Genomic DNA, 10,890 nt, shown 5'->3' with positions numbered 1-10,890 from the left:
AGCGCGATACTATTTGAATTTGTTTAAGTGAAGAATCGTAGCCATAGTTCAACTATCTTCTGGTCAAGATACTTCCGGTCAACACTAGCACTAACTATCGATCAGGGAAGAACAATAGCGCATTTGGCAATATGGAGACACGAGCAGCTTCAGATTTCACTGACTTCGTATGAAAGACTTTCAAAACTGCATTATTTTGGTGAAACTGGTTCGATTACATTCTTCTGATTATTCCACTGATTCGAACACTTTACAAAGAAACGATGCTTAAAACACAAAATAACACTTTATATTGCGAAAATAACAACGAGAAACCCCGATTTGTTCACTTATAAACTACGCGCTACGACCAAAACGACAGTTGTCAACAAAGCATCCATAGTATACTGCGATATTTGGTGCATCAAAGGATAGTTGTACCAATAATGAACATACGGAAAAAAGACATATTTTCGTTGAAATAATGGTAAATTTTGATTAGAAATCGTTAAATAACTAATATTTTGCACCAAAATGATGATTTTGAGATAAAATTATGGTTAGGTGCTTGAAAATTGCTAATATCCCACAGTGCGGCTCTTAGCAAAATGGTAAGCGATACCAAAAATCTTGGCAACACAATTTAAAAGGGTGATATTTAACAAACCGAAGTGAGCAGTACGGAACTAATGAAGCACAAATATGTTAAAATGTTCATATTTGAAATGAAAAATCCTTCCGTGGTTTTAGAATGCAAATAGACTGTTTTAGAACGAAAATAGTGATCGTTATAGCCATAATTGGAGCTATAGCCACAATTGGTACGCTTACCCTATTTTTGGGGAAAAACGTTTTAGGGGACCGAACATTGGACTTCTAATAAACACATGATAAAAGTAATTAATATCAATCATTCAACAACGTAGCATCCCAACTGAAGATGTGACAACACTTTAGATAATATGTTTGGTATGATATCTTCAAAATTTGTAAAATTTATGAGCAAAACAAATTATCGATCGTTCGATCCCTTGTAGATCTAATTAGCTTACTACAGATATTAAGCTCTATAACTTGCATTGTTTATATCTTCATCTTCTTCTTCTTCTTTTGGCTCAACAACCGATGTCGGTCAAGGCCTGCCTGTACCCACTTGTGGGGTTAGCTTTCAGTGACTTTTTTGGATTACCCCCCATAGCAGGATAGTCACTCCTACGTATATATCTTCATCACTTTTTATTAAATAAATGAGTTTTCGTGATTATTGATCAAAAACCGGTGAAAGAACGAGCATCAAAGCAATAGAAATAATTGTTTTCTGGAGGTAAACCTCCAGCATCCTGTCACCGAAGCGGGAAAGATGGATAAAGAATTTATTGATCTATTTTACATCTTATATCAATTGGGAATGAAAAGATTTCACCAAATACCTTAAATAAGGGTATGAGGAAGGTTAAACCATCCAGCAACTAGAGAAAGAATTGACATAAGAGAGAATGATGCTATACACCGGAGCGGTCCCGTGGTTTAGTCGTCAGATCGAACGACTCAATAACATGCCCGTAATGGGTTCAAGCCTAAAATGGACTGTCCCCCCGTTACAAGGATCAACTATCTGGCTGTGCGTGGTTAATGAATTAAGTCTCGAAAGCCTGTATAGGCCGGCATGTCCACCTAGGACGTTACGCCAAATAGAAGAAGAGGAAGCTGCTGATTAGGCACTTCCCGGAACCCAATATCTTGCCACGACTTGGACTACTTCAATCAACAAAAAGAAGATATTTTTATACGACATCATTCAGAAATAGATAAGATAATCTATGGGATTACACGATCAAAAAGTTGAATCCTGAAAAAAGGCCTGACGAATCTATTAACAAGTCCACCAAACTTACTGGAGTTGTGGACTTGACAAATTTCCTAACAGGATGTCCTATAATGTGATTTAGTAAGCTGGAGCAACGCCAACTATTAGTTCCCAACATTTGAATAATACCTTAGATTCTGCATTCAAGCAGTGGCGCCTTGCAGCTTGCAATGGCGCCTACAATTCCTAAATTCATGGCTCAAGGAACTGTCGTTGCAATTTGCCAAGAATTTGTTTATGTACGTACCAGGACGTGAAAAGCAATAGGTAATGGTAAAATATAGAAAACTACTTCTACTTTCTACATTTTCTATATGTGTCCATCTCACCCTTCATAGTGTTCCCATGTTAGGTGTCCGTCTTACCTAAAATTCGCATTCCTTTACCTTCTTCACACTTTACGTTCATTGAAGCATATCAGTACCACTACAACCCGTACAAATATTCGTAGATTTAGCCTGCATGCATGTTTGTAAAGGTCATTTTTAAGTAAACGATAGGCAAACGAGATCATATTGTTTTTATTTTCCATAATTTTGAATATACTGTACATCTATAATACAATCTAAAATGCACCAACCAGTATCCCATTTTTCATAGAGGCGATCTGTTGGAGGGGTTTCCTTTCCAATCCGTGTACAGCTCGGTAATAAAAACGGGCAATGCGCACTTCAATCATCGCAACAAACTCTTCAAGCATGCTGTACACCAACCATCACATTCTCTTGCGCCAAAGTGAACTTTGCACAAACCGTGACATTCACTTGCATGCGCAATGATGGGAGTTTGCTATGTGCCATCTGACACCTTTGATGCAGGCAGTGCGCTACATCCCCGGATGATCGCCGGACGAGCCGCTGCTGCCGGCCGATGAGGCCCCGGACGCATCGGCCGACCCCTGAGAGGATCCGCCGGACGAGCCGAGCGATGCATTCAGCACGAGGCTGGTGATTCCTCCCACGACCGATGACACGATATTTCCGATAAAGGCGAACAGATCGGAACCGCCCTTGTGCTGGCAACACTGCTCCGCATCCGCGTTCGGATCCGTCTTGCGTTTGGCTTCCTCCAGCCCGGTGAAGAAGTTTTCCACGAACAGTTTCGGCCGCAGGGGTAGATTATCATCCTCCGGGTCCTGGTTGGAGTTGGAAGAAGTATGTGAAAAAACAGGCAAGAGCGTAAGGAATAAGAGTAGGAAGATGCAAGAAGCGATTGCATAAATTGTTGAGATTAGCGCGAAAGGCGCGTGTCATAAATCGTTGATGCGATGAGTCTAAGCAAAGCCCCACAAAACAATTTTCCCCCGTTTTCCCCTGAGCCGCTTGTAATTAAGCTTCACGCATTGTCCGGCGCAGCGCAGCACCAGCTCGCAAACGATAAAATGGAGTAATTGGCAGTGATCATGTCTCGAGTGCGTCCCGTTCGCTGTAGCACCTGACCGAGCTGACCATTAGCAACGTACGTACGTCAGCATCGTCAACAACGCACTCATTGTTCATCATTACCGGCCTATGACCACACCTGCCATCCTCAACCCGGTGGGAGCGGCGCCGACAAGTGGCAGTAACGGCTGCCCTATTGCTGCAGTTTCATAATTTAATCGTAAATAATAAGCATTTGTCTTCCGTGTGATGCGAAACACACCAAACGGTTGGCGGAGGGGGGGGGGGGGGGGGGCAGGAGGTGCAAGGCGGTTGGTTTGGTTGTTAAGTTTTGCGACCCGCTCCCACCGCTTCCCACCGCTCGCTGCGCTCCTCAGCGGGTCGACCAATATCCACCGCACGGCTGATGTACGATCTAACGACGCATCGGTGATGGAGCGTGTCATTCCGCAGCAGCATTGCGTTTAGGCTTTGCGTTTGCGGTACACGCGATGCAACACATGTTTCTGGCGGTGTGTGCGGAAGGCACCAAGGCGGGGGAAAGTGAGTCGAGTGGCTCATTACCGTACCGGCCGACCTTTTTGCACACCGAGCGCCGAGGCTGTGAGCGGCGAACGCAACAATGTCTTTTTGTGCGAATCGAAATGGCAATACGCTCAACATCTCGACGGACGGACGTGTGATGGGACACCCTTGCTTGCTCAATCGAGATCTGGCATGATGGGTCTGCGGTTTTGTGCGAGGCGCTGTAGAACGGCGACGGAGTCGGAGATTTGGCTGGATAGATGATACTTACCGAGCTGAGGGCAGCGATAAGTGCACCGAGAAAGTTGCCAAAGAACGCACCGTTCATGTCCTAGGGAAGTGGGAGGGAACGTTTAGGTTGAGTTGGCTTAAAAAAAAAAGATCCGTAACTGACGGGAGGATCTACCTACCGCACCACCACCGGAGAGACCCTCAATTGCAATGCCGACGTAACTGCCGAGTACCTTGCCGAAATTGTCATCGCCCTGCAAGACGAACAACGTGCCAAAGGGTGAAAACTCACAATGCCACTGTGCAAAAGGCAAAGAGCGTACTTACACCGAGCAGGCCGGCAATCAGCGAAGTGCCCGTTCCAAGCAGTCCCGGCACATCCAAACCGCCAGGCTGTTTGAATAAAAAAAAAGCAAAAATCATATACATTCAAGTGCTTGATGGCTTTTTTTGTTTAAAAAACTTTTGGAAAATGATTCATACCCCGAAAAGGTTTGTGACGACGGCGGACAGGGAACCGATCAGGGCACCGACATCCGAGCCTTCGTCACCCCCGCTCAGGCTCGCAATCAGTCCAACCAGTCCGCCCGGACCTTCCTCCTCCTCGGACTCCATGGACTCGGACGCGTCTGGTGACGCATCGACTGATACCGCGATCTCGTTCGTGTCCGGTGCCTTCTCGTCCTGTCGCGTCTGCCGGCGCAGAATACTCTCCGCATGGTGCTTCAGCCCGCCTGCCACGAGCTCCTCGAACCGGACGGGCTTCGGGAGTGCCTGAAGCAGCAGCCGCTGTATCAGCTCATTGCCCAGTGAGGTGGCCAGGTTCGTCGCCAGGAGGCTGTGCGAGTCGCCAAGATTGCGCACAATCCGCTTGAGCCGGACGGCAAGCTGGCGGCGCATCACCGCCAGCTGCTGATCGACCTGCCGCTTGACGTGCCCTGACGCATCGGTGGAATTGTTGTGACTGGCCGGATTCACACCGCTCCGTGCCGTCAGCCCCGTTGACAGTATTTCCTGATTAGGGGGGGGAAACGAGAAGCTTTACCATACCCATTTTGCTGAAGTGTGTAAGGTCGTGCGGCGGAGGAGGCGGATAAGAAGAAGGGAAGAATGGAAGCAGGATGGGGATGGAGGGGCTGGGGCACCTTTCAAACAAACGCACAATTGCAACACACATAAAACGGCGTGTCGTTATGGTGAGGTTGTAATAGCAAGCGAAAACGAAAGACTTAACCGCCGGCTAAAGCGACGAACGCTCCCACTAGTCGTGCGGTTTGATTTTTTTTTTCGATTCGACCTGCTCATCACTATTGATAGCGATACAGGGTTTCCATCATATTTTACGGTAGCTTGTAATGTACCCTGTTACACCACACTGGCAAGATTTAACACTACAACAAACAACGCAAACCACAGCAGCTATTGTCCTCGACAAAACCTCACAATTACACAGTTCCCCTCTTACCTGGGTGCGTGCGTCCAGCTCCCGTCTAAAGTAACCGAGCGACACGTCTGGCTGGCGGGAGGCGGCCAGCTCTAGCCCCGTGCCAAGAATTTCCAGCGCAATCTCACCCCGCTGCAACGTCCCGGCGATGGTACGCTCCAGCCGTTCCCGCTGTCCTGCCGGTGACTCGGCCAGCTCGCGCATTAGCCGCTCAAGGCGTCGTTCTATCGCGGCCTCCGCTTCGATGGCACCGAAAAGGATACCGAGCGTGCCGAGCGTGCGCAGGGCCGGTGAACCTGCGGCCGGTTGATTGAAGCGCGCCCGCCGGAGTTCGGTTGAAGGATGAGCTGCTGCAAACGGGATCAGTAGCAGCAAAAGTGCAGAGAGCGCAAAGCAACAAGCACGGAATGACATTTCCACGGATAGAGGGTCAACCACCGACTCGTACGAAGAAGAACTACCGTGCGTTCTGGCATTGTTGAAGGGTTTTGTATGATTGCTACCACCTCGGCAAAGCTGGTGCATTGCTGCAATTCTCCCTGTTTCGGGTTAATTGATGGGTAGTGTCCGGCTGGTGACATCGATCGATCGATAGTGCTGTTGCAAGCGGACTAGTCGCTCGATACGCACCAAGTGGCACGCAAAATCTTTGGCGCAGTCGATGGGTCAGTGCGTACGGGGATGGTTAGGTTTTGCTCACCGGGTCTGTCGATACTTTCTTTACATTGTTAAGGCCTGGATGCAAGGCAAAAAAAGTGTGCAACATCGCAATTTGGTGCCGCATTATAGGTAGTACATGTATTGAGTATTTTAATATTAAAACTCAATCTTATATGTAATACAACAGCCCAGTATCACCGAAAAGGCTCGAATAAGTGTGCCGATAAAGTTATGATATTGTTCACGACTTTTGCAAAACTGAGACGTTTACTTTGTATTAATAGATTTCAAACTAATGGTGTGCCTTCTGGAGCGTATCCACGACTCCAATCCAATTACGGTTATTGCTAATCCGATTCCGGCAAAATCAGAATCATCCGGAGTCATCTGAAGTCGTCCAGAGTCATCTGAGGTCGTCCAAAGTCATCTGGAGTCGGCTAGAGTCGGAGTCGTCCGAAGTCGGAGTCATGCGGAGTCGGACTCGTCCGTAGTCGTCCGGAGTCATGTTGAGTTATTCACAGTCGTCCGGAGCTGTCCGGAGTCATCTGGAGTCGTCCGGAGTCGTCCGGAGTCGTCCGGAGTCATTCTGAGTTATCCAGAGTCGCCCGGAGTCATCCGAAGTCGTCCGGAGTCGTCCGAAGTCGTCTTGTATGCCGGAGCCATCCGGAGTCGGAGTTGTCCAGAGACATCTGTTGTCGTCCGGAGGCAGCTGGAGTCATTCTTAGTCGTCCGGAGTCTTTGCGTTATCTAGAGTCGTCTGGAGTCGTCCGGAATAATCCGAACTCGTCCGGAGTCGTCCGGAATAGGTCAGAGTCACCTGGAGATGTTTGGAGTAGTCCGGAGTTGGCTGCAGTCGGAGTCACAATGTGTTTATGGTCAGGCATTTAATTTCGTGGCGTTTTTTTTCTTTTTCGCTTTGTGCGTGTACTTCTTAATCAGGTTTCTCTCACATATTAGCGGTTTGAGTCGACCGGAGTAAATTGGAGTCCAAAACATTGCACCGGCCGTCTTCATCCAACTCCAGCCGTCTCTGGATGATTGCGACTCCTGGCGATTCTGAAAAGTAAATGACGGAAAATGCTGAAATTAATTATATTGTCGGAGTCGGATCGAAGCCGACTCCGGATTTTTGCCAACTTTACCCATCACTATTTCAAACACTTTCGAGGGTGAGTTTTGAATGGCGCGCTTTGTTCGGATCGCATTTATTGAATCAAACTGTTTTAACATTAAGGCATGCAATCACCCCATTACTTAAACAAATACGCTTTCCATTCCATTTCCCATCCAAGCAAATACTGGATACCGAGGCGAGGCTTCACGCCGATGCATTTAAAAGGTATATAAAAATTTCACACGTCCTACACTGTGACCCAACACGCTGGCAATGGATCAGATAGCCCCCGATAGCCCCACAGACGTCGTAAAGCGCGCGCCCGAAACCAGTCGGTGTGTCGCGTGTTTTTCTTTTTCTTTTTTTTTGTTTTTGTTCAACTGATTAACCTCACCAACCATGACCTGCCAGGCGGTGCGGGCCTGTTCGGAGGTGTGATACTAATACGATACGACAGCTCCCACCATCAAATGAACACGATCAATTGATAACCCACGGGATGAAGCTGAACCACGGACGGGCACAATAATACCTTGCTTAGACAAACTAGGCCTGCTCGGATGGTGGTAGCGCCCAAAGGTTAAGGATGTGAACTACTCTGCTTAGAGATGGCACACTCTCCGTCACCGCTCCAACTGTCCAGGGTGGGCTGGGTCAGCGTACACAAGAAGCGATTGCGTAACACACAAATACCCACATAGTTCATCCGCTGCGTTCGACGGCTGCAAACGCAGGCACATTGTACGGTGGCAGCACGCAAATGCAATAACTTGTTCTATGGGTGAGCGGTCAACCCGCCTAGAACCGGTTGGCTTTCGGTCTCTGTCGCCCTGGCGCGCCCTGGGACCGCTCGCCCAGCAGCAGAACCTGAAACCCGCCGTCTTGGACGCGTTTTATCAAGCCACTTGCCACTTGGGGTGGGGCGCTTTGCGGCTACTCTGAACTACTAAAACTCGAGCAAATGCAAATAGGGCACAGAGTATGGTGGCCGCCGAGAAGACGAAGCGTGAAAGATGGCGAAACGGTTCCCCGTGGGCGTACGGTCGGTCGCTGCACTGGTGACATTTCGTCTGAACCGTTCGTATAAAATTGCAAAATTTGCTCACGCACACACACATTGATTGTAATGGATGCGCTTCACTGCCGACCTTTCAATAGAAAACATGATGTCTTGCTGTCGAACGCGTCTTGCCATCGACTCTGTCCGTCATTGCTTCTTTGGAAAAAAAAATCGTTCTTGAAAGTGTTGTCGATGAGTCAAGCTCAGCTTTCTCTTCACTTGTTTTATCCTGCTTAAAATTTCTTGGGAACACTGCAGTCGGCATGTGTCATGCGAACTCTCGGCGAGAAGCTAGTTTTGACTTACAAATGACATTTGTCGCGCACGTTCGGGGGGGATAGGTAGGGGTAAACAAAAAGAATACTCAAACGTGGCCCCCGCTCCAAGCGAGTCACAATCTCCGAACGCCAAGGACAAGGCTCTTGGGCAGCTAAAAATAAACGCCTCACGGCTGGTGGCAGCAGCCCGAGAAGGAAACTGACCATTCTGCTTATCGCGCGCAACCCTCCGTTATGCTAGTGCGCTCCGAACGGGAGTTCACTTTCACTTTCTGCGAAACAGCCGCGTGACAATCGGCGTTCATAAGTGTGTTGCTTAAATCGCCACCGCGAAACTGCAATCGATCATGCGCGACACGCCCTTTGCTTCCTTTTGCTGCTTTTGGAACAGTTTAAAGTCATGTTTTTGTGCTGCCAACTTCTCAAAAGTTTAATCTGTTCAACGCAACTGTAGGGCAAACTTAGAGGAAGGTAGGTAAAGACGGACACATTAAGGAAAACGTTAAACATCTAGGGATATATAAATATAGTGATCATGAAAATGTGCATCCCTTATATGTTTTGTCAGAAAATGTGTTGAAACTTGTAAGTTTCTATCAAATTTTATGTTTTTCTTCATGAAATAAAAACATGGTTTTCTTACTTGCGGTATGTTCGGGTAAGAAGGACATCTGTACTAGGTAAGATGGACACTTTGGAATTGTAAGAGCCGATTGAAGCTCACCGTTGAATCTAAGGTATTATTGTAATATCGGGAACTAATAGTTCACGCTGATCCAGCATACTAAATCACATTCAAGGATATTCAAGTCCCAGCAAGTTTGGTGGACTTCTTAATAGGTCCTTGAGGCAAATTTTCACCAAGTCAGAATTCTATTCTGGCTACAAACCGGATTACAAACTATTTGATCTTTGTAATCCCATAAATTCTCTCATATATTTTTGAATGATGTCGTATCAATGTCTCTTGTTTTTGTTGATTAAAGTAGTCCAAGTCGTGGCAAGATATTGGGTTTCGGGAAGTACCTAATCAGCATGGAGTGTGTAATAGCTGATGTAAATGTTAAAGTCGAAACAATCCGAAACAGTGTTGAAAACAGCCGACATGCGGGACATAAGGTCAGACCGACCAGCGTTGGAACGGGGTTGAGCGAGCCGTAGAGTCTTTCTAGACCTAAGTGTTCGGGATGGTGCATCGATATCAACTCGATGCAACAAAGGTGATGAGTCGATAGAGCCATTTAGCAAACCAGCGATGAAAGAGCAATGTGCATTGCGTCTTCTTACCGAAAGAGGTTCAAGGCCTAGAAGACGGCACCGCGCAGCATACGGAGGAAGATTATCCTTCCTTCCTGCGATCCTGCCAGGGAAGTAGGCGTAGGGCATATCGCGTGAGAATTTTTGCAGTATTGAATTGAAGAAGCAGTAGTCGGGCTCCAGACTACACACGAATATTCCAGAACCGAACGAACGATACTGTTGTAGACAGCTTGGATGCACATGGGGTTGCGGAATCCATTAGTTGTCCGGATAACCACGCCAAGTAGTTGGTTTCCTTTGGCTACAACGTCATCGATAAGCTGTTTAAAGTTCAAACTTGAATCAAGAAGAACGCCTAGGTCTTTGGCATAATTTTGTCGATTAACTGCAGTGCCGTCTATGAAGCAGGTACCAGCATTTGGGCATCATCAATAGATATAAGATGTAAAATAGATCAACTAATTCTGTGTCCATCGTTCCCTGCGACAGAGTGTCCGTCTTTTTCCGCTTTGGTGTCAGGATACTTAAAGCACCGGAAAACAAGTGTTTTTATTGCTTTCATGCTTGTTATTATGCTAGTTTTTTGCTCTATAATCACGAAAACTCATTGATTTCATAAAACTGACGATAATATAAAAAAAAGCTAGTTACAGAGCTTAAGATCCGCAGTAGTCTATTTAGAACCACGAGGCACCGCACTTATAGTTTGTTGTATTCATAAATTTAACCATTTTTGAAGATAACATGCCAAACATGTTATCAAATGTGTTGTCATACTTTCAGTTTGTTGTCATCATACTACGTAGTTGAATGATTTAATGATTATTTTTGTTTTTTTTTTTTTTTGTATTTATGAGAAGTGTCTATCTTACCCGCAGTGTCCTTTTTTACATATCTTTCCCATATACGGTCTCGGTTCACTCCTGTGGAAGCGTTTCGGAACACTGAATTCAATGCACTTTGGAGCATTGTTGTGGGGTGTATGCAACCAATCAGGCCCAACGTGTATCAATACGAAAAAAAAAGAACGTAAACAACAGCAAACTTTTGCTAACACACACGTTTGCCGCCACCCTTGCACACATTTTAA

General features: G+C 46.5%; 1 protein-coding gene across 1 annotated transcript; it reads right to left on the bottom strand.

Moving 5' to 3' along the window:
• Nucleotides 1-2,349: 2,349 nt before the first annotated feature.
• LOC11175656 (uncharacterized) lies at nucleotides 2,350-5,923 on the bottom strand. The gene is made up of 6 exons (XM_061656440.1): nucleotides 5,450-5,923; nucleotides 4,468-4,998; nucleotides 4,312-4,377; nucleotides 4,164-4,238; nucleotides 4,025-4,084; nucleotides 2,350-2,981 (listed from the first exon to the last, which is right to left on the bottom strand). Exons 1-6 carry the CDS (start codon nucleotides 5,840-5,842, stop codon nucleotides 2,673-2,675), a joined length of 1,434 nt encoding a protein of 477 aa, XP_061512424.1. The 5' UTR covers nucleotides 5,843-5,923; the 3' UTR covers nucleotides 2,350-2,672.
• Between the last annotated feature and the right edge of the window lie 4,967 nt (nucleotides 5,924-10,890).

Source organism: Anopheles gambiae, chromosome X, assembly GCF_943734735.2.
Source record: "Anopheles gambiae chromosome X, idAnoGambNW_F1_1, whole genome shotgun sequence".
Lineage (NCBI taxonomy): Eukaryota > Metazoa > Arthropoda > Insecta > Diptera > Culicidae > Anopheles > Anopheles gambiae.
The sequence above is the reverse complement of the archived record's forward strand: the minus strand, read 5'-3'. Positions and strand labels throughout refer to the sequence as shown.

Excerpts from the sequence above, each read along its gene's own strand:
- LOC11175656 (XM_061656440.1), bottom strand. The coding sequence starts at position 5,842 with ATGTCATTCCGTGCTTGTTGCTTTGCGCTCTCTGCACTTTTGCTGCTA. Across the intron at positions 4,999-5,449 it reads AGCTGGACGCACGCACCCAG|GAAATACTGTCAACGGGGCT; the intron begins GTAAGAGGGGAA and ends CCCCCTAATCAG. Across the intron at positions 2,982-4,024 it reads TTATCGCTGCCCTCAGCTCG|GACCCGGAGGATGATAATCT; the intron begins GTAAGTATCATC and ends AACTCCAACCAG.